General features: G+C 28.5%; 1 protein-coding gene across 1 annotated transcript in view; it reads left to right on the plus strand.

Annotated features, from left to right (window-relative positions):
• Positions 1-452: 452 nt before the first annotated feature.
• Positions 453-25,828, plus strand: part of LOC129963873 (uncharacterized) — a 42,001-nt gene continuing 16,625 nt past the window's right edge. Inside the window, exon 1 of the mRNA XM_056078453.1 lies at positions 453-570. Coding sequence (XP_055934428.1) covers positions 540-570 — 31 coding nt within the window. The 5' untranslated portion in view covers positions 453-539. The remainder of the gene's footprint in view (positions 571-25,828) is intronic.

Genomic DNA, 25,828 nt, shown 5'->3' on the forward strand with positions numbered 1-25,828 from the left:
AATAATAAAGGTATCAAACTCTATATTCCTTATCACGACTTACAAAGCTACAACTACCTAAAACTACCTATGAATTTTTTCCGGATATCCATTTATCCATGTGAACTCAAGTCTTGCAGGACCTTTCAACCATAAGAATTTTATCACCAACATTCTTCCTCGTGTCCCGAAATTTTCTAGATTAGTATCCCTAAAAAGGAGAAATTCCACATCTTTCACGTTATTGTGGGAAGTTACCAGCGTTACGCTTCGTAACCCCTTATCCTCTCTCTCCTCCGCCAGACACACACAAGCGAAGGAAATACAAGGAGCAAAAAAATGCCAAATCCCAACTTTATCGCGTCGTAGGATCTCGAAATGATTTACCAAGTTCTTTTCTTCGCCACAGGTGCGGGAACACCTGGGAACTGGAAGCTTGGCGAAGAAAAGAACCACAATAAAAATGCCTACATTTTATTAAAGCGCTGAGTATATATTCATAAAAGTTGAAAAGGAAGTTATGATTTGGTTGGCGTATTCCTCTTTTTGTACGCAGGCGGATGTCCGGGAAAGTGAACCTCGACCATGCGGGTATGTAGCCCATATTGGGGGTTTAGTCAAATTCACCGGCAAGGGTCCAGAATTTTAATTAGTTGCCGACATATAAGTTGAAATATAACAACGAGCAATCATTATTTAATAATTTTCACCAATAGGTATAAATAGCTGTTAGTAAAATATATTTGGAAGATTAAATAAAACTATAATATTTGTTTTATTTCAAATTTAGTTTATTGTATTTCCAGTATTGAAAAAATTTAACAAAACTATTACCAACTATAACTAACTAAAACTATAACTAACTATTTGCTTTTAATAAAATTTATAACAAGGGAAAAAATTCGAACAATTAAATGTTCTCTATCCAAAATCGAGATCGTTTATTCAATCGGAAAAGAGCAGCAAATTTTATACATTTTATTCACTGTATTCAAAGTCATACTAACATGTGATGAATTTGCTGAATAGAACTAACAAATAGCAATCCATTGTGTAGCTTTTTTAATAATAACATTACCAATTTTTGAAAAAAAAAATGCAGCATTTAAAATGTCTTGCAACTCTATTTTTATAGATGGAGGCATTTATATCTCAGTTTAATCTTGGATAATTTGGTTAAAATATTTTTGCGTGAATTTTGCGTTAAGTTTCTTTCTTTAAATTTCAACCAGTCGCAAATTTGGGAAGAACTAATATAAAATATTAGACATATTTATTACATTCATTGCATTGAATAGAAATGTTATAGTACTTAATAATATAATAGGCGATCGTATAAATTTGAAGCGAGAAAATTGACTAAACTATTGATCTAGTGAATTGAGTACTATTGATTGAACTAGTGATCTAATACTATAAATGTTCTAACTACTTGCCACCATTTTGCCCTGTCACATAGATGTAACAAAGAAGTGATTTTTTTTTTTTTTTTACCGTACCGGAAGCTTAATCCGGGAAAAGAGAGATTTATAAAGACAATAATGCATTTGTTAATCAGTAATTCTCCGAGTATGCTGGCAATCCATTCTTTATTTTTTTTTTTTTTTTTTTTTTTTTTGTGTGTGTGTGTGTGTGTGTGTGTGTGTGTGTGTGTGTGTGTGTGTGTGTGTGTGTGTGTGTGTGTGTGTGTGTGTGTTATAAAGCTTTTAACACAGCATCCTGTGTAAATTGACTAGCTCTTTTTTAAGTCACTAATAAATATAAAAGCTTAAGAAAAAAATATAAAAGCTTATACTAAAATAAACAAGTTGAAGACGATTCATAGAAAACTGTAACACATTCTGACAATGATATTTTTTTGCCTGTTGCAGATAGATATCTCCTTAGGTTGAATTAGCTTGGGAAAAAAAAAACAGGCTATTACTAAATAAAATTTAGAGTATGTTAAGAAAAGATTTTATTTTTCATTATCTACTTTTTCATTATTTTGTTTAAAATTATTCTTAAATTTCAGTCTAGTATTTTAATGCGTGGTATACAGCAACCCATCTTTCTAGAAAATGATCTGCAAATTATGTTTTTTGCTGTTCCAATTTGCTAAAATTTACTAAAAAAAACTATTTATATAAAGATTTAATTAAAATCAATAAACTATTTGCTTTCGAAAATCTGGAAGAGGGGGGGAGGAACTCCGAGATTTATGTTCCTAAGGATCTCTAGACGGTTTCATCAATTCCCGTCTACTGCTCGACATAATACTTATCTATGCAGAATTCTTGAAGATTAATTAAAAATAATATTAAAAGCTTTAATGAAAATTAAAATATACTCAAGTATCAATGTACTCGGATAAAGCATACCGTTTTTCTCGGTCTTGTTCTTTCTTAAATTGGACTTCAATAACTGCTGAATATAGGACATAGATTTATTTAAAACGTTTCAAAAGAATATACGAAAATGACTGAAAAAAAAAAACAGCACTGAATATTTCATTATAATTTTTTTTACAGAAAACTTATACTAAAATTTATTTATTAATATATTCATATAATTAATAATTTATAAAAGTGTAATAATAATCTACTGATCGACTACTACTGAAATAATAAGAAAGAATAATTATTCACAAAATTTTCTAAATATAGAATTGAATTTTTAAAAAAAGAAGAAGAAAAAGGTTCTTACCTTTCATCAAACACATATAGGCATGACATGTTTAAATTTCGTTCTATCTATAATTCATTTTGAGAATTTATTTTTGGCTATTTAGCAACGACAATGTGTAAGCAAAAGAATGTGTTTCGTATCGCAACACTCATGAGCATAAGTTCGATAACCAAAACAATGAAAAGTATTGTAAAATTTAATTAGAAATTTTTTTAAAGTTTTATTAAAACTAGAGATAAAAACTGTATGAAAATAAAAAAAAAATCAATCAAATTGATATCTTTTATATATTATTATTGATATCTTATAACATCACTAAAGGTTTTTAAAGGTGCAAATTTGTTAATAAGAAAAAAGTTTACATTTTTCCGTTTTAATTAAAATTCCAGAAACTTCTCAAAAATGCTTTTCCTTGTCATTATCTACTACCTAAACGTAACATTATATCAAATTTGAAAGCTCTAAGCCCAACATTTTGTCATATAAAGCAAATTTTTCATCGTGCATGTTGCTTAACGATAGATCCAAATTACAGATATAAACATTTTCAAATTAAAACAAAAAGGAAATAATATATATATATAAATCAAATGATGGAAACAAGAAGCATAGAGGGAAAATTTTAGTAGTTTCAAGACATTAAAAAAGGCACCTAGAGTCTTTCCTCATTCCTCATCCTTTCATCGTAAGTGGCTTTAAAAAATTATTTAAACGTTCTAACATTTAGTTTCTGGCGTCACCAACATTAGTTTCTGGAAAACCATCCACAAACCAATATCGGAGAATTGAACCAATATATCCAGAAACCAATGTTGGAGATATTGAATCAATATATACCCTTCCTACGCCACTGGAAATTCCCTTACTTATTACATTCTAAATTCAAGATGTCAGAGGAAACAGTTGAAGAGCAGTCTCGCATTTTCTGATACAATATTCATTTTCCGTTATTACAAGAATTTGCATGCCACAAAGTAAATATGAAAGCATGTTAAATCACGTTTTGAAGAGGTGGTCGAAAAGGCGTGACGCAGTAGTAGGAGTGTCTTTCAGAATCCCGATTGACTTCCAGTTCGTAGAATTGACAACAACGGCGAGTGTCAATGGGCAGCCAGACAAACTATGTTAAGTGATCGTGTCGTTCGGGCATCTTGAAAGAGGTTTAACGGATCTTCAGGCGTCAGTCGCGCTGTTTGTCCACGCTGTGAATGGGGACCCTCCGTGTGTCATAATTACCGTGTCGTGCCATCGGAAATCAACCAGACGGCTTCGGTCCCCCGCAGTGTGGTCGCTCCATTTACAGGGCTGGGCAGTGAGAAGAGGAAAGCAGGATTGCCGGAGTACTAATTCATTATCTGTGATGGGAGTTTTTAAACTCTTCAGAAATGATATTTCTAGCAAAAGTTAAATATATAACATGAATTGTTATTTAGGCGGCATCATTTTTTAAACAATAATTCTGAAGATCTTAATTTATTTTCTATAATAATTTTTGACTTAAAAAATTGTATTTAGTCTTTAAATAATGTCATTTTATGCTTAAAATTTGTCATATGATGTCAAATGGCATATGTGAAATGAATTGCATCAATTTAAATTTAACATTCAATGATCAACTAATAGGAGGAAAAAGAATATCATATCATAGCACAGCGTAAGGTTTAGGTTTTAAATACCATTTGTTGTTAGACAGATTACTTTCGTGTCATGTCCCACAAAATTCACATATTAATAAAATAACTAGCCATCTCCAGTGGCCAACCGCTCGTCCACAATATTAATAGCGTTCATGCAGTAATGTTAGCCAACTTCGAATTTCATTTTGACAGATAAAACAAAAGAAATATTTTAAATTACAGTTTCACCATAAACATAGAACATTCTGACTGGCTTTATATGTACGCAAAGAGATGAAATTAATTGAAAAGCATAAGTAACGAAATTGGTTAGCTTGTTCAGATTTTACTTCGCGATATATATCAGAAATGAAGAGTGAAAAAAGCAAGTGGTCATTGATGACTATTTAGACTGCTTTCATGTGGGGAAAAAGAAAACTTTCATATCAGGAATTTTCATATGAAAAAAGGCGAAATTGAAGGAGCGGAAAGGAATGAATATTTGCTCTTCGATTTTTCTAATTGTTTTAATCGCATATATAGATGAAATTGGACCAGTTATTAAAGTTGATGATCTCTTCTTTGATTCTTTAATTATTTTTTATAATATATATCAGCAAAATTGAACTAGCTGTTAAGTTTTAGGGTAGAGGGTTATGAAAAAACTTTATTTTGTAATATATCTCAAAACTTAGGAACGGTATTTGAATATAAATTAACACGATAATTACAAATTAAGGAGAGCTACATAGATAAGATTCTATACAGAAATTTAACATCTATACTATAGACATCCGTCAAATTTTGAGCCAAATCCAACAACGGTTTGATTGCCTGCCGGTCTATACTTTCCCAAGAATGTAACGGAAGATTAAAAGATTAAAAACTGAATTATTTAAATATATAAAATTTGATGAGTGATTTTGTGAATGCACTTGTAATTCTGTGTTAAATTTTGGTTTCAAACGGTTGGAAAAAACGCATCTAAAACACAAATTCGATTTTTGAATGCTATTAATCGCCTCTTGGCGATTAATCCCCGGCATACGATTAATCTGTCGTGTCATTCTTATGACACGACAGATTTCAACAAAACTACAAAAAGTTCAAATTTTGCCAAAATTTCATATTTCTTGAATATTGTGCGCCAGTGCCAGTGACGTACAATATTTACGAAATTCAGTAAGGCGTTCTCTATATGACACGTTTATTAGATTTGCCAGAAAGTTTTGGGGTGACAACTGCCGCCGGTTTATAAAATGTTCGTTATATTTGGGGTTACGAAAATTTAAAATGCCTAGTTATTGCAAATTTATGTAAATATTCATTTGCAACATCAATACCTGAAGTTGAAAACAGTGTAATTGATTGACTAATTTATAATTTTTTTTTTCTAAACCACTTGGCATAAAAATTATTTACATGAATTAATATTTTCTCTATTGCTTTTAATTTCATACAAAAGTGTAAATAAAGATTTAATCCGAAAGTTCTCCGGTGTAAAAGTATCCCAATTAATTTTTAAAATTAAACAACGAAAATATTTATATTTTAAAAAAAAAAAAAATCCTTTACATTTTAGCATTCTGAAACTAAGTTAAATATTCTATTAGTTGGGTATTTTATGTAAACAAAAAAAAAAATCTCCAAAATGAAGTTTTCTTGCATTGCGGATCATAAATCATGAGGAACTTCAAGAATTTTGGAACCACTTTAATCTGTCGCTATATATATATATATGAAATTTTATTATTCAGTGGATTTCTCAGTAAGAAATAAAATACAGCTGACTAGATATTAAAAATAGATTATATTGCTGAAAAATGGAAAGTATAATCAATAAAAAAATAAAAATTGAACTGTCGAAGCAATATTTTCTTCGCTGTTGTCTAAAATCAAGAAAAATTAATCTTATAGTTGAAGATGGTTGCAACTACGAAAGAAAGATCTAGACTATCTTTATATGCAAATTCTACAGCTATAATTTTAAAATTTCATTTCCATCCATCAAAAAGAAAAAGTATAATCTAGAACGAACAGACGAATAATCTAACGAATGAACGAATGCTATATGTATGCGTTTCAAATGTTTTTCACTGGCAGTTGTGAATCCGTTTTTCCAGCAGATGATGGAATGCATTAAAAATATATTCATCTCACATTCTCTTCAGTGAAGAAAATGACTAATCTGAATCTCATATTATTACATTATTGGAATCGTTAAAACAAGAGTTAATAATCTAACCTTGGGAGAATCTTACTTTTCTGTTTAATGCAGTCTTTTTAACTATTATTTACATGCAATGCTTACTAATAAGCCGAAATAGTTTAGCATTGAAGTAAAATACTATATATGTGGAAAGATAATGTAGCTGCAATCTTCACAGATATTGTAGCTATATTTAAAATGTGAATTTAATTTTATCCAAGGTAGAAAGTATTAATAATAGTTGAAATATTTGCTGAAAACACAAACTGAAAAAAAATGAGATTATAGCTGAAAAGGGCATGAAAGTAATTACTACTGTTTATATGTACAGAGAGAAATGAAAATTTATTTACCAAAATTCCACTTATGATTTTTGCATTGAATTATATCCATAATAGAGGTAAAAGAAATATATTTATCATTTTTCGTGCATTATATGTCAGACATTAATTCAAATTTTAAAGCGGAAAAAATTGATATTTAATTTTAATACGATGTAGCAGTTGCATTACTCTGTCTTCTGTTTTGGATAATAGACGGTGGTGCCTGATTAGGTACGCATCCCATGCTGCACTGCGATTGTAATTAAAATGATATGAGATGCTGTTCTGTTGAGGTGCGCGCGTTAATATCTTGTCTTATCTTTCTTGTTTGTGTTTGTTTTTTGTGAAATGTAATCATTAAAGAAATGTTTCCTAAAACATACGGCCTCTTGCTTCGACTGTATGGATCATAATGATCTTCCTTCCACCACATTGGAGACCGACACGGTTTTACAACAAAATAGTTTGCTTTACCTATACAGACACTAACAAAGTATCCTTTGTATCGTATATATATGCATTAAAAATACTTGAAAAGTACGGTAGTAGTAGGAAAAGGCCTCCATGGTATTGCATTAATAAGTTTTTAATGCATTTAATTAATTAAAATGTCTTTTATATTTATATTTAGCTTGATATCTGACTTTAAAAAGAAGCATAAATACCTTATTATAGATATTTTATTTATAGATCTCTAAATACTGACACAGAATAGCTCCAAATCATTATGCCACAATGTTTGAATGCTCTCAAAATTTTTTAAAGTTTTACTTTTATGATGTCTACTTATTATAGTAGTTCTTGACATCACACAAGTGGAAACAGGGGAGACGTTCGGGTGGTAAAATAGACACAATATTGAAAATTGACCCAACTAGTTGAATAACACTTTTAGAAGAAAATTTTCAGCAAATTCGATCAAACAGAAAAGTACTTATTGACATTTTTCAACGCCCATTTTTTTTTTTTTTTTTTTTAATAAAGCTAGAAAAATTATTTCGATGTCTAGCTTTTTAAAAAAAAATGATGCAGATTGGGATGAAAATATGTCTGTAAACAACGCACATAGGGACCTGAATATTTTTTTATTAATCATTCCTTTCCTTATATATTACATAATTCAGATTTTTTCAGAGTAATACAATTTATTTACTTTCCCGAAATAATTAAACACTTTTTTATATTCCCTGCTACAATTTATATTGGTTTTTAATAACTGTAATTTTCCTATTTTAACTTTCCCTTTCAGAATAATAGAATAATAGCCTTCTATTCAAACATGAAAAACTGATGTTTCAATTTTCAGATCTCCTCCCTCATCTGGTACTTTACATGGGAGCAAATATAATGACCAGTATAGATGAACAATTTAGTGGTTTAAAGCAATAAAATTAAATAAATATTTTAATTCAATTTTTATGATAATTCGATGGAAAAAAAGCATATGGAATAGCAAAGAGAATTTTTAGTGATATGTTTAAATAAATTTCCATTTGAAAATATCCTTCTGGCAATAGTAATTGTATTATTGATGCCATATTAACCTCTTTCCCAAAATTTATTAAAAATGCTTAGTTCTTCTTTTAAGTACCATAATTGATTGCAAAATATCTTTAAAGCGACTGCCAAAATTCTCTTCTTTGTGCTTTAATATTTTTAACATTTTTGAAACTTTAAATAATTAAATAGAATGTCAACGACACATTAACATTTTAACCATATTTTAACATACATCGTCATTCGAAACGAAATAATAGTTCTCAGAGCATTCATTTCTGATACTTTTAAAGCCAACTGCTGCCTAAATTTTTTTTAAAAGTAAAGAATTAAATTGATTTTCCATATATATATATATATATATATATATAATTGAAGTATGATTATTGGAAATCATTAAATAATGTATTTCTATTGTGCTATCTATTACATTATTCTCCCAATAATCGTGTTTAAATTTTTTTTTTCAGAACATTAAAAAAATGCATCACATTACTCTGCATTTTGCTCTCATTACAAATTTTTCCTTCAAATTTTATGCCCGTTCATTAAATTTCTCTTACAAGAACAAATTTGACTGAGATTTTAAAAGAAAATAGCTTTTTAATTATTAGTCAGGTGAGGGAAACAAAGAAGAACAAATTCGTAAATATAATGCCCATATGAGTAATGTGTCAGATATCAATCTTAACGACGGCTCTAGAAATGCAATCTCTGTAATAATATATGTGTAGATATACCGACACATATATTTAATAATTTCAATTTATACATTTAATTTCTATTGGGAATGTTTCATCATAACATTTGAGTTGTGCGGGCTATTATTTTCCTACGTTGAATCTACACGTGTCGAAATTAAAAGAATGTCTCAGCTAAACAAGTGCTAAAACTATATAAGTTCTAGATGCTTTCTCGAGGACATCTTTTCTTTTCTGACTGGCATGATTCTTAAAAAAATTTCTAACATTATAATGAAATTTGTTCTAATGGGGTGCGGACTGAATGGCTCAGTGGTAGAATGCTATGAACGAAAAGCCACAGTTCGTTTTTCACATCCGGCAAGTTATCTAAAAATTGCTTTGTTATTGATTTACTTTCTGTTATTCCTAGTTTGTTCTAGAATGTTCTCATGATTTCTGTATCTTGCTAAATCTGGAAGCTTCGAGTCGTTTCGTCTTATGGATAAAAACAGATGTAAGGTATAGTTCCTTGAATAAAGTCTCGAGTTGAGATTAGAAAGTTGACTTCAGTTAACACACGGTTCATCTACGCAACAATGTTTAAAAATTGAATTATTGGTTTCCATAATTATCTCTCTCCATATATATGTGTGTATATATACATATACAAAATTAAATGTGTGTTTGTTTGCTGGTTTGACCTTATACAATTCCATATGCCCTTGACAGAGTTAACTGAGATTTAAAATATATGTCCCTTAGCATCTTGAAGAATTAACTAAGCCATTAGAAAGTATCCACGCCTTTTAAGAGAAATAAAGTGAGAGTTAAATATTTTAGATTTTCCCACTATAACTTCCAAAGAAATCACCGCACAAATATTACTTTGAAACTTTTTGCTTCTTAATGATACCAATTTCATTAACATTTAATTCTTCTATCAAATTCTTAATTATTTTCCCAAAATTAACGTAAACATGATTTTGATCCCATTTTTTAACTTTTTTTTTTCGTTTTTAAAATTATAAACTGTACGACTTACTGGCATATGTGTTTTGTTTTTTCTAAAAGAACTAATGCAGGGCAAGCCTGCGTTAGTTTTTTTTAAAAAAACACCTTTTAGAACCAAACAGGCATATGTAAGAGTTACTGAAAAAATAAAAGAAAGTTTTAAAAAATCCCATACCTGCATTCCTTTCTCGGTAAAAACACACTTCACGCCGACCGATATTCCCTAAAATATATTTAATAAATCTTACATCTGAATAATGCCTCCTATTCGTTTACTTTGATTTCTGACACTGAAAATTTTTTATTAAGAAGGATATAAATGCTGATAAATTCTAGGACTTATCATAATTGCACGATAAAATATATATTTCTTTAAAAGCATGACGTAATTTTTTTAAAAGTAAAATTACTTTTTATGTGTATGCATGCATTAGGATACGTTTCTACTGTACTGCATTTATTTAAATTTAGAAAAGAAAATTTTAATTTTTTTTTCTAAATTTTAGAATAAATGAAAACCTTTCATTGACAAAGGTTGCATAATTTGGCTTATTTTCAATGGATTACATAGAAAAGTACAATCGTCTCAGCTGAAATAAAAAAAAATCTATCGACCAAAAGTTCTCAGGTTTTAATTAATTGAAAAGCTTTTGTTGGAGGCATTGTATTATAATTATTTAGCAGATCGCAAAAAATATTTCTTCTAATATCTAAGAAAAATGTGGAAGTGCCTTTTGACACATTTTAGGAAAAATTGTTTAGCCTACAAATTAGAAACAAGCGGGCTTTTCTGAGTCAGAGTGGATTCTCATCCTGGTTTCATTAAAAAAAAATAAAGTTAATAGAATTTTAACTACACAAACATTAAACAAGATTTTTCCACAATGATAATATCCAAAAATCGTTTTTACATTATTTAGAAATTCAACAAAGTATTTTTTTTATTGATATCAATTTCATCTCCTTATAGTTCTAATTTGAATAAATTTCCAACAATACTTTTAATAGTTGAAATGAAATTCAGCCGATTTTATTGTTTTACCGTATATTTGATCATAGATTTTTTTTTTACATTTTTAAACTCCAAGAAATGCTTTTCGTATTTTCATAATAATTACCAAAGTTGTAATGAATTTTTGCTTTCTTTTTATTTTACTGAAATTGTCCTAAATCAGTAGAAATTACCTACTAAGTTATTAAAGAATATTAAGTATACTAGGAAATACATCTGTAACACAAAATTACTTTTCTTGCCATTCTTTAATTTTTTACCAAAAATTTATTACAACGACAATTTATAACACCCACCAATTACGTTTCATTTATTTAGTGTTAGCATTTATAACGTATAAAGAATAAGAACTTGAAGTTAAAGCATCGCTTAAGGCAATGTGCAACTAGATATTAAATGATTCAAAAAGTTGCTATTTTCAAGTGATGTTAATGTTTGGCACGATTCTCTGAATAATGCAATTAAAATAAAGCTTCTTAAATATCTGTTCTTAATTGGAAGTTTCAAAAACACATTGCTGAAGAAACTATGAATGCCAAAATACGTTAAAAGATTTTATTGAATTCAAACACAATATTGAAAACCATCCTGCGGGTAGTATAAAATGGCTATATCGTAATAAATTTGATTAATAATGTTTTGAATTGTATCAATACATCGCTAAATTAAGCTGATATGAAAATATGATAAATCTAAGAAATAATACGATGAATAATAAATGAAAAAAGATTAATTTTAAGCAATATTTAATAAATTACAACAGAATCAATTATAATATTATCATTTATTTTATTAATTTCACTAATAAAAGGGGGGATCTCCGTTACTGTTGTTAAAGCTCCGCGTCTAAATTTGTTTAATACATTAAAAAAAAGGAAGGATCCTAAAATAATACTTGCAGACCGCTCATAATAATAAGAAATAAAATAATGATTATACAAAAGCAGTTACAAGATAACAGACCTTCTTCACATAAATGCTATAGCGACTGAAAGGCAAGGGACTTACAGGAGCCCTGGCGCCATGGACATAGCATTAGTATGTTTTTTGTCATTTTTTTAAACCCAAATATGAAAAGTGAGAAAAACTAATTCTATGGCTGGCCATTATTTACTTTTACTAAACAATTATTGACGCCAAGGAGCGAAAATATTATGTTATGCCAACGGCGCCATTTTCCTTTTCTACACCAGTGATAAGATTTCACATGTTTTAATCCATTGGCACGAAAGTAATGTAAATTATGTCCCGACAGTTTTAATACTTTAAATTGGTTCATTAAAAAGAAACACTCAACGGTTTTACCAGCCAATTTCATTTTGTTTATTCCAATCACTTAGCAAATAATAATTTAAAAAAAAATCTTACTAATAATTATTTTTACAAGTGATAGTGGAGATAATGAATTATTTCGGATCCCCCCCCCCCTTTCATGAATTATTTTTGAATGGCATAAAGATCCATTGCAAAATCAAATAAAAAAATATTTAAATATGATGAATATGATATTATTTAATTAAATGTATATGATAATATTAATTTTCTGAAACACTAATGTTTACTAAGTCTGTTAATTTAGACCTGGAGTCTTACGAATGACTCTTTTCTAAACGAATATTTTCAATTCATCAAGTGTTTTATGGAATTAAAAATTCTGTGTATATTTTTCTTCAATATTGCATTCGACAATATTGATTTGCATCGAAATTCCGATATGTTATTTAATGCGGCATTATCTAATGTAAAACCATGAATATATTTGTAGAATATGAGCAAAATCAGACAGGTTCTCCTGTCAAGTGAGCTGTTTTATTCATGACTATGCAAGGTCTTGAAAAAAAGTAATATAAATAAATACATAGTTAAAAGGTTAATACTTAATATTAATATATATGGAAATGAGATATTTTTGAATTTGTTCAAAATATATAAAAAACAAGAAGACTTGACTGAAAAAAAAATATTCTTGCTAATAAAAAATATGATTCGTTTCAATCTTCATGTTTTTTATCTTCAGTAGTAAAAATATAAATATTAGATTAAATTACTGTATAGTTATTTGTTTTGGTCATTTTGGAAGAAAAATTGGCAGACACGTGCATGATATTATTATTTAAATTAAAAAGACTCCTATTATTGTTTTTTAGCCACGTGAAGATTTCATAAACTAATTTACTATATCATTTTTTTATATCATCGTATTTTATTTCCTTTTAATCTACATATTCGAAATAAAAGAAAAAAATAAAGCAAAAAATTGCGTTGTTTTATTTTTATATTATACAACTTCCAGTTAGGATTAAAGTACGAAACAGGACGAAATTTGCAATCATTAACCAAAGGCTTGTATTATTCTTTCAAAGAAAGCAGTTGTAAAGATAAGTTATGATGTTTTACTCGAAAACTAGTTATTTATGATGGTGTTATTTTTCGCCACAGATGTAGAAATTGGCTTAAATTCGCCAAGAAAGGGTTTGTTTTGATGTTGCAATGAAGATTTTCTATTTATGGTCTGTTATTTGAAAAATATATTTATATAATAGGCTTATTTTCTGTATTTCTCATGTCCAATAACGTCTGCAATGTATTCTTTATGTACTTGCATAAAGCATACTTCATTCGCAATTGAAGAAGGGGCTGTAGCTAATTTTCTCAGCCTTGAAGGCAATCGTTTTAACGTAATCAGCTTGTAAATAATGATATTATATAAATTATGTAGCATCATGCAAATGTTATTATATAATTCACATATGCAAAACGATCGTTTCTTAAAAATGGAAACAAATTAAGTGTTGTACAAAATTTATCATTAAAATAGGATATAGTTTTCATCATCAAAATTACTAGATTTTTTTAACGTTACTCCAAGACATTCTAGAATTCGAGCCTACAATCTAAAATTTAATCAAAAGGATTGCTCGACAAAATTTGAAATATAAGTGTAATAAAATCATTTCAAAAGTTGAAAAATAATACAATACTTAATAATTAAGAAATTTTAAAAACAGGAAAATATATTTACTATTTTTATATCAGCTTGATTCAGCCACATTTGTTGTATTAAGTGACTACATCTTACAAAGAATGAAGTGGGTATGATAATTCTACAAAGGTTGGATAATTTTTGTATTAAACAAAAATTAATTTTTAAATTATTAAAATTATAAAATTAATAAAGGTTTTTTTTTGTATTGTATTATTTAACTTAAAAAATTAGCTACTCACAATAAATACAAAAAGGGACAGTCCGGTACATTTAATAGAATTTTGGTACAAATCCAAAGGCAAAAAGTAGAAATTTGGGATTATCCTTGCAAATGCAGCACATCTGATCACTTAAAAAACTCTAATATGTTTTATATTCCATTTAAATAATATTTCAATCGAAAGGGAAGAGTACAGAAAATGTACCGAAATAAGATGCAATTTTGATTCCGTTCCCTTTTTTCCAATCGAACTAAAAATTAATATAGATATGTAGTATTTGACTCGATTAGAACTAATATTTATTAAGTGACAAGATATGTAATCCAAGTTTTCCATATCTCTTGTACTGGAAATTGGACTCCTTGCAGTGACGGATTTAGGCAATTTGCAGCCCTACACAATGCAAATTACGCTATCCTTCTTTCAATAAGCTGGACAATTTAGTTTCGCATTTCAATACACTTTTCAATTAATAATGTTTTATTTTATATTAAGCTTTTTTTTTTTTACTTTATTAACTTACGTATATCTTGCCTTTATTTATCTGTCATGACACCACACTATCTGACATTCAGGCATGCATGCAATATTATTGTAGCTGACACTAGGTGTTAGTAAATGAGTAAGTTTATCATGATGAACGTAATGAAACATACGACCCTGACCAGTTATATTTGATAAAATGCCAATATTAATCCCAATATTTAATAATTGATCGAATTTTTATATTTTAAAAATGTATTTATTTGGCAACGAGAAATATAAATTTTTAAAAGCCTCTACTTGCGGGTCCCTCTGTGCCAAACGCTTGTTCTTGGCAGCTACCTAATCGATAATCCGCCACTAATAGAACTAGATCAGTTATAATAAAATGTTAATATTTATTCTGATTATTTTATAATCGATTGAATTTGCATAATTTAATATTTTACTTATTTGGTAATTAGAAATACAAATTTTTAAACCCATCTACTTGCGCTTCGTTTGAACCTAGTTCCAATTCTAGACAAGTGCCTATTTAGTAATCCGCCACTAATCGGAACCTGATACTTGATAGAATGTTAATATTAATCCCAATATTTTGTAATCGAATCAATTTGTATGTTTATTTGTTTGGCAATGAGGAATATAAATTTTTAAATCGATCTACATGCAACTCCTTCTGTATCTAGCGCCCATAATAGGCAGCTGCCTCGTCAGTATTCCGCCGCTAACTGTTTTGTAAAAAAAATACCTCACATTTATTCGGATATTGAATGAAAGTGCCCAAATTCTCTCGGGTAGAGATTTACGACAACTGATTTTTTTTTAAGATTTTTTTTCTAAGCCATTGCTGCGCAAAAATTGATTGTGGGCAACTTATTCTAATGAATTATGGTAATTATGTAAAGGAGTGTTAATGGAGAAACTGCTAGATTCAGGATAGATTAGAAAAGTCACTTTTTCCAAGTTTGAATTTTATCATGTTATTCATGCAATTCTACAGTAAGTATTATTCCACCCTCAGTAGTTTTATTTCCATCATATATCAAAACCTAAACCTTTTTCTCATTCGGAAAATCATCTTAACATCTTCTTGTGTGTTCAGGTATCGTTGCTTGGTATGAACCGGTTAAATGTTCTTTTTCTCTCATTATATCTGGCACTAAGCGAAAATTGTGCCAGACATAAAATTTCAGTTGCATAAGTGAAATTTTTTTAGAATATTTCTTGAATTAACTTTCACTTACAGCATAGAAATTTAGAATGTGCTGTTCAAAGCATTATTGTTAATTCCCAGATATAGAAACTGCTCCCTGCAAGAATCCTATTATAGTATTTTTGGACAATTTATCTACTCAAAAGGGTGATATGGAAGTAAGATGTGCACGCTTCCAAAATTCTTTGTTGCTTCCATTCAGTTAAATTAATTTTCTCCCATATTACCCCTATTTTGAAGAAATAAACATTTCTTGGAGTATGCTTCAAAGCGCGGAGGTTTTTCCATATCTGAGAATTGAAGTAGAGTATATGGGAAAGAAGCAAAATTACAGGAATTTAATGTTTTTGATATTCAATTCCAAGATTCAAGATTCATTTCGTTTAATTTCTTTTTTAAGATATATTAAATCTTTGTTTCTGATTTTATAAACAAAAGAAAAATAATTAAAAATAAGAATATCTCACTACTTAATTCCTCTCCATAGGCAAATGTTTCTGTCACTTATAGAAAGTTAAATTAGTTGGGAAATGAGTATAATAAAAGAAATTTGAAAAAGACGTTTAGTTTGGTTTTAATTTGAATAGATCTTTTCATATAAAAATGATTATATCTTAAAATCTGATCTCTCTAAATATGATGTGTTCTACCAAAAGTGGTGGGAAGAACTGAAGTGATTTAATTAATATAAATGGATTTCGAACACTGATAAAAAAAATCTTAACTTGGATTTTTAATTTTATTGCAAACTTATCTTTCAAAATTTAAAAATTTTACTATTTAAACATTTTTTAATGATTGCTTTCAAGTTCGAAGAAAAAATTACGAATTCATCTAACTCGACTAAAAGGAACGTTTTGTCGTTATTTCTTTTTTAAATCCCTAGGCCTCGACAGGGATTTTCTCAAATTGTCAAAGAATTGAAAACGCTAAAAATATTACTGTTAGAAAGCAAGAGCATATAGATTTGAATTAATTAAATTAATATCTTCGTTAATTAAAAGAACTACTCATTTTCTTGTGGAGGAATTTAGATATGAAAAATACGGCTGCCATGCCTCTCGAAACATAATCCCCATTATTAATATATGTAAAAATCTAAGAATATTAACATACTTTAATATAAATGTATATTATAAAAAATTGCTTAATTTAGAAAAATCAAACTGTTTTTTTTTTTATTTGCTGTAGTTGAAAATTGGTACAAATATAATCAAAGTCAAAAATATGTTTCGCAATTTTTTTAAATGCATGACGACCCCCCCCCCCCTAATTCCTTTTTGATGTAAAAATAAAAACACTGCGATTATATTTTTGCACTAAAACTTTAAAACCCATGCATGCAATGGAAAATGGAAAAATATCCGTGTTTATATTCTGTGCAGTAGCAAATCGAAAGAAAGGGATCTGTAGATGGCTCAGACATCAGTTATTAAGAGCACAAAAAACTAATAATACGTTTATATTTTTTGCTAAAGTCTTATATGATGAAGAGGTGAAAATGCAATGCTATATTGTGGATGATATTTATGCTTGATGACTTTTGAAAATAGTTTTATGCTCCAGTTGCCATTTAACCTCGCAACGCCACTCCAAATATTCTCCCCATATTTCTTCCTCATATAATTTCTACCTATTTCCTCCATATATATTTTCATATCTAAATTGACATAACAACATCGAAACTCAACCATCAACATCGAACCATCGAAAACTCAAATAAAATAATTTCAACCTCAACATCGAACCATCGAAAACTCAAATAAAATAATTTCAACCTCAACATCGAACCATCGAAAACTCAAATAAAATAATTTCAACCTCAACATCGAACCATCGAAAACTCAAAAAAAAATAATTTCTCATACAAAAAAAAACTAACTTTTGCATTGGTGTCTAAATGATTTAAAATTTCTGGCAATACGTATTATTCTAAAAGTTAGATCTAGGTACTGAGCTATCTTTTTCTCAATACGGGGATGGTTAATCAATCCCCTTCCTTTCTGAGAAGGGGGTGTTTTTATAGCCTCGAGTCTGCGACCTACCTGAAAGTTGGCCATTTATTCTTCAGAGGGTGAGGTGCTAGGGGGAAAATCGTCAGGTAGCGGTGTCTTTTGATGGTTACTAAAAGGTTTTTAAAAATCGGATTTTTTAAAAAATAATGATTTTAAAGGAAATTGCAGAAAATGTGTACCTTAAGCTTTACTTGGAATACCTACTTTTCATAAGTTCATGGAAGACAAACTCCTGAGCGACCAGGAACATGAATAATGCCTTCGTTCGTAATAGAAGTTTTTACGTAAATTATATATATATATATATATATATTGAAATTCATCTTATCTTTTACTAAACATTTTATAGTGTGACATAGAAACTACATGAGGAGCATTTTAGGACATTAGCGATAATTTTTAACCATGGTTAAATGATGAATATCCATTATAAATTCTGCAATCAAATTTAATAAATGAAGCGGTAAATAAATACCATTATGTCAACCCTTTGATTTGCTTGATTAATATCCAGTTTTAAAGTTTAGGACAGAAACAGTAGAAATATCTCATAATTTGGAACAATGGTCACATTACGTAGATAACCCCAGAGTGCACTATCATCATATATTCACTTCAGCAGGGAACCGATTGTTTTCGACATATACTAATCCTGCTTACAAGGCGCTCCTTTGTGAAAATTGAATTTCTTACTCGCGATATTCTGGGATTGAAACCGAAACTTTGCCATTATTTTCCTTTTCACAGCACATCAAATTTAAATTCATTGTACACATAATTTTTATCTAGATAAGATTTTATTTATCTGGATAAGATAATAAAATTTGTCTTTTAATATTTGAGTATGTATTTTCATATTTTTCTTCAGCTATTTTCAGAACTGGAGCTGAATCCTTTGGAAATGAAAGAAAGTAGAATCAGTGAGATTCCGATTCCGCTGCGAAATTCGGTCAGATAAATGTGTCCGAATTTTCCTAAAATTTTTCATTCAAGCACTTTGGATCAAGCATTCCTGAAATCATTCCAATTACTTTCATTTTAAGATATATATTGCATTGAAAGATGTGTAACATATGACCACATGTTTCTAATTTTGAAAATTATTACCCTAGGTGTCCGAGAACAAAACCCGAACTGTCGGGCGTAATAGAAGTTTATAGATGCCTTAGGGATAAAATATGCTAAAATTATTCTAATATTAAAATGTGACCTTAATTAATTAATTAACTTAAATTAATAATTAAAATTAATTTAATGATTTAAAAATATGCTAATTCATTTAAATTTATAATTTCAAATATAATGACAATTAATTGTTACTCAGTCACAACTGAAATAAGCTACGCCAATTATGGGGTAAGGGGAGGATAAATGAAAAAAAACTAAGCTAAAACAAATTATTGATATAAATTAATAATTTCAAAGCAGCAAAATGCGATTACTATTAAGAGCATACATTGAAATACATGTGAAAAAAAAAAAACTAAGCAAAACATTATTTCCAAATTAAAAGTAAAAATGTGACCCTTTTGGGGTGGGATGGGGGCACAATTCTGTGGCAATTCTTGTCATTTTGTCAATAGTTTTTAATAAAAGCTATTGAATTCCTTCCCATTTATCACAAAGCTGTTACTTTACCTCATATCGAAATTCATAGTAAAGCCCTCATGTAAAATCTAAAGTTGTTAAAGGAGTTTTAGTATTACTTTGAATTTATTACGAAAGTTCTATATTCATCTCATGTTATATATAATGCCTGATTGATTATTTCGTCAATTTTTGTACACAACAAGGACCACAAACAAAAAAATGTGAAAAATCTTTCCAACAATAAATTTTTTTGTGATTCTGATTTCATGATTTGAGTTTTCATACAAGTAATCCCACATTTTACATGGCAAACAGTCGACTTAAGTTTTTAACAGGGATTAAGGGCGACATGTTTAAAATAGCAACTCGAAATCAAAACATGTGCACATTCTTCTAGACACCGCAAACAACAACAAACATCTTCAAAGGAATTTCTAATAGCTTTTTCAAACTGACCTGAGCAAGATATAAATAAACAACATATTTTCTAAGAAAGCATGTTACAACTAGCAGATGAAAGAGAGATCTGCAATTATCTGAATATCTGTGGTAACAATATATCTATGGCTATATATGGTCAACAGATGGTGTCCAGAAAACCAATGCAATGCGGAAGGGTAGAAAGGATGTAATAAATTTAGGCAGCGCCGACTCCATAACTATTTATTTATAAGTTCATGTTTGATTGTTACAAAGGTGCTATTTTCAAAAATGGAGAATAGGTCAAATATCAAAAAAAGTCTATGGTCTTTTAAATATTTCATTAAATAAATATTTTATAAAATTCTATATATATTAGTCTCTTAAATATTTTATCAATAATTAAATATTTTATTAAATTCTTAACTGCAGGTAATAATTTGTAAGGAAATGCCTTTTATTATAGATATGAATTCTGCTCCTCTATTATTTAATAAAGCTTCTTTTGAGCTTGTTAAAGAGATTGCTGCTAGATAATGTACATTACTTTTTCATTTTTAATGTAATAAATTACTTACTTTAACCATACAATATAGGGAAAGCAATATATTTTTAATAAGATTCCATAATCATTTTATTATATTTTTATATTCACATGACTCATAAAATATTAATAGATATTAAAATATTTAAAATTTAAAAAAATATTTGAATAATAGTTTGATATTTGCAATAACCTTTCTTAAATAAATTGTAAATATTTTTCTCCTTTCTTGAATTTTAAAGAGAATGCAATAACATAATTCTTATTATTAGATATATTGCGATGTTTTTTATTCCATCAATTTGTCAAATTCAGCTTCATCTGTCAATCGAATTAAAAATTGTGTATATACTACAAAATAAAAGCGAAGCTGAAAATTCTATTTCAGAATTGATGTCCAAATAAAGCAATTTTTTTTCTATCTTAATTTTAACATTGTCAAGAACACTTGATTGGTTTTTGCTAATGCTTTGATGAATTTAAATTTCAACATAACATTAATAATAATAACAGATTATGTATCAAATGATATTTTAAAAAGTATTAAAAATAAAGAAAAAGTTATTTAAAAATAAAATTGATACCATTAAACGACTTTTAATCTGATGCAAAAACGAATTTTGTGAAATTAACAATTTTGGAACATGCGGTTATCGATTTCCATAGGTAAGTCATAATGATTACCATCTGACGATGATGAAACCTATTTTCGCTCTCAATTAAAATTTCTGTTTAATATATAAAATATATTTATCTCCTCGAGCTCTTTGAAGAACTCGAAAGTTGATTAAAAAATTTTCTAACATTTCCTTTCATTTTTTTTCTTACATAACTGTTTCTATTACGTTCATGAATTAGTAATTTAGTTCTGGATCATACCAAGTTTCAAAATTTCTTTAAGTTGAGTGAAATTTTTTCGAAACAATTTCTGTTTTTTTTAAGGAAGCAGTTTCTGGCGGGAATATCATGCTTTAGTCCACAGATAGTAGGAATTTCTTTTCTGTTGATAATAACATCAAAAGTTCCCGATCCATCTTTAAAATCCTCTATCTTCAACAAATATTCTTCTTTGTTTCATTAGAAAACAAGGATGTGACATTAAAAAAAAAATCCCTTTGTATCTTAGATTTTTTAATGACAAGTATATCATTAACGCTTATATGTAGCAATGTTATCACGCAATCTTAGAACTTTTTTTTTGGTCATCCTAAAATAACATAATTCAGATATAAGTTCATAAAATATAACGACTATTTCATTAACTTTAACTATTTTAAATATTTCACACGCATCCATGTTGAATGGTCATTTCTGCGTTCATTTGTTCCTATCCTCATTTGGAATTGTTTTTGATTCCCTTCTAATTGTATATGTATTATCATCAAATGTTTGGAGCGACCCAGATGAAGCAAGTTTATTTCTTCGCATACAAATTCAAAATGGTTTCCTATAATTTTTTTTTCAGTTTACATTCGTATACAAATATCATTGGGTGAAATATTTGAAATGCGGAGTGAATGCAAAACTTTAATAAAATATTCACAAACCATGTGAAATGCTTTCGGTGTATTTCAACAACTTTTCAAAATTGTTCTGCCATAAGAAAATGTAATTTTTGCCATTACATTTCATTTTTTTATGGGTCGAAATTCTCTTTGATATTTTCACCAAATTATATGTCTTTTTTTTTTGCCATTTTAGTTTTTGTCGTTATTGGTTTATTTACGATAATGCTCTTCCATTTAACGATATTTTGCTAGTGAGTTAGAAAGATACACGAGTAGTAAATGCATATCTGTTATAATGTTTTAACTCTGAGGCAGCTGAAAATGAGTAGTCTTTAAAGAAATAGAGGAATCTTTCCCATATAATGATGACACCATCAAAGGACTTCTGATAATGACGAAGAAGAAAATACATTAGATTTTCTTTATCGCAAATAGACTGATAACTATACAAAAGAACCCTGATATCTAGATATTATTATTTACCATATATACAATGTTTACCATAACCCTGATATATATATTTATTATTTACCATCATGATATCTAGTATATATTTACCATTGCCAAACATTTCTGCATTAACAATGTATAAAACATTCTATGCAAGGCTAAGAAGGCCACGAATCTCCTGATATGAAATACTATACTAAGGCAGATTCGATTTCTCCGGAAAAAAATTTTTACCATTTTCATTAAACATAATGTTAGATTGAATAAGAAAACATTTCTGCATTAACAATATATAAAACATTCTATGCAAGGCTAAAAAGGCCACGAATCTCCTGATATGAAATACTATACTAAGGCAGATTCGATTTCTCCGGAAAATTTTTTTTACCATTTTCATTAAACATAATGTTAGATTGAATAAGAAATAATCGGCATAGGATAAAATAACATATTTAAGACCATAGCATAAAGAGGTTGCAATGTAGAAATTAAGAATTTTATTAAATAAAATATCAATACATCTCAAAGATCATGTATATTGACACAAATATAATAGATATGAATTATTTAACAATTTCATTAGGTAAAAAAAGATTATTGTGAATGGAAATATTTTTGAAGTATTATACATTCAGAGAAATATGTGTGTGTGTGTGTAGGTTGGCACGTTACTGAACAATCAGTTTCACTTAAAGCTACCAAATTTGGAATAGATTTACTTTGAGGTATCGAAATGCGAACCTTAGAGAATTTTTTCAAATTTTATTTAGAATTTGAAATAATTAAAAATGAAGCGAAGTTCCTGCTTTTTCCGCAATAAGTCCAGAAAATATTACACAAAATTAATTTTGATATCATTTTAAAATTTTAAAAAACTATCTTTTTAATGATATTAATTAAAGAAACCGTACAATTTTAAAGGAAACTGATGTTACAATGATCATGATACTTTAATTTGTCCGATTACTGCAGTAAACCAGCATCCGTCCACAATGTGGAATGACCGCTTGGAGCATGACTTTTTTTAAGCCTAAATTTTTAATTAAAATAACGCTTTCACATAAAGTGAAAATGCTGTCTGAAATCTTGAGGGGGGGGGGGGCCTCAGCGCTGATACCTTATTTATTGCTGTAGGTTTTGCTAAGTTCATGCGTTGGTACCTCGCATTTCAAAGCCAAAAAGGAATTCATACGCCTCCTATTAGAGCGTATTTGTGCAATTACAAGATTAATCAAATATGAAAAAATTGTAAGAATATGTAAACTTGATATAAAAAATAGCTGATTCTTTTTTTAATTAACAAAAATTTTTCGGAAAAAAGGAAAATAGAAATAATTTAAATTGGCGGCCAAGAGTATTCTAAAGACCTCAACCCTCGCTCTGCTGTCGTTCCTCCAGGGTTTAAAAATGGTAATAACCGATAAGAAAAAAAAAAAAAAAAAAAAAAAAAAAAAGAGGAATGAAAAGATAAAGAAAAAAAAAATAACAATTCGCTGAAGGGCTCTAGAGCGTCGTACTTGCTAAGAAAATTTGGAGGCAGAATGTAGGCTCAGATGTTGTTCTGAAAATTTAACCATAGTTCAAAGTAAGATATTTAGAAAAAACCCTAGTATAACGACTAAATAGAGCATTAATTTATGAATAGCCTCATTCTTTCAGAAGCTATATTTCAGTCATAGGAGCTTCACAGTCAATAAACTTATAGTAAACTCAATAGCGCATTACATTTAAATTTAAACGCAAACCTTTAATTAAAATTAAGATTTAAAAATAAAATCAAAAAATTAATTAAAAATTTAAATTGGAATTAGAAATTAATTAAAATTGAAGTTAAATATAATTAAATTTTAAATTAATTTAATTTTAATTTCACGTCCAATTAGCAACTAGACAATCACTAGTGTTACCTGTTGGTGAAAAAAAAAGATTCTATATTAATTCTATTCAAATTTCATTTCTGGCTTATGAAGTTTGAATTTTCATGACACAAAAAGCAAACTGGACCATGCTGTGTCAAGACAAAAGTATGTGTATATACCCCACAAAAATAATTAATAAGTATTAAAGGGAAAAAAAGCAGAAATAATATTCGATCACCGAAGTTAAGTAGCATCGAGCGTAAACAATTCTATTGTTTTTCTTTTAACTTAAATTTTAATCAACCGTTTGTTAAAACGAAAACTGAGTATGCTATGTCCTATCTATTGATCATTTATTGCTATAATGCCTTTTTTGTTTGATAAAAACGGATGTTGATAACAGAAATAATGCATACTTAATGTTTTTATTTTTTCTTAAGTGTTTTGCCACACCTTCTGGGGAAATTATTAATCACAATTAATTAAAAAAAATTTACAATGCCTTTAACAAAAAATAAATAATTAAATCATAGACAATTAAGCATGAAATAATAAAACTGCCACAAGTGAACAAATAATTTTTTACTCTTTAAGTTAGCGTAAATTTTTTTCTAAAATAATGGTTTCTGAGATTATTATTGGAAAACTTTTTTTTAATAAAACAAATGTCAAACATCATTAAATAACAATTCCTTTAATCATCGAATGTTTTAATTTATTCTAATCGTGAATAATGCATTATATAACAGAAAATCACATAAAAATTTTTTATCTCTCTTTAACAACATCATTCTTATGCCAAAGTATACCAAAATATATCGTAATAAAGATTAAATATGTCCTCATTTTTTTAAACGGAAAAGTTTTTAAAAAATCGGAAAAACTAAAAGTCTTTTCAAAATCGGAAAAATTTCGTTGCTATAAAATTACCAATTGAAAATTAGTTATAACTTTTCTTACTTTATACTTTCTACTATACGAAATATGCAATAAAAAAAAATCCAAGCTGAAGAATTTTCGAAAAATTTGGACTTATCAAAAATTTGAAATCGATATTTTAACGAATCTCCAAGTTTCCATTCCCTAAATCGGCAGAATTTTTTTTTTTTTTTTTTTTCAAATTATATCTCCCTGTCTGTCGTTCTTGTCAATTTGTCTGTGAGCGTGACAAATCATAAAAACTTTAAGATAGAAAGAAGAAATTTGATAAGTGGTCTTTACATCAAATTTGTAAATTTCCGTCAAATTTTGAACGAAATTCACATGCAGGAAGTCTGTCTGGTTATCTAAGTTAAAATGAACACTCTGATTACTATTATAACATTCCCCGTTTCCCAGTACGGATAAGACATTTACAGCCAGCTGTGTCGTCACAGCTAGATAAGACATTTACAGCCAGCTGTGTGTTACTTACTAAACTCCTTGAGATAGCCAGATGGTGGATCTTTTCACCTGGGTGGTCTAGCATCTGTTCATTTGCGACTACAGTGAAAGACCACATGTGGAATTCCTCGTCCAAGAGGTATTGATAGTACCTTC

This window comes from Argiope bruennichi, chromosome 3, assembly GCF_947563725.1.
Source record: "Argiope bruennichi chromosome 3, qqArgBrue1.1, whole genome shotgun sequence".
Lineage (NCBI taxonomy): Eukaryota > Metazoa > Arthropoda > Arachnida > Araneae > Araneidae > Argiope > Argiope bruennichi.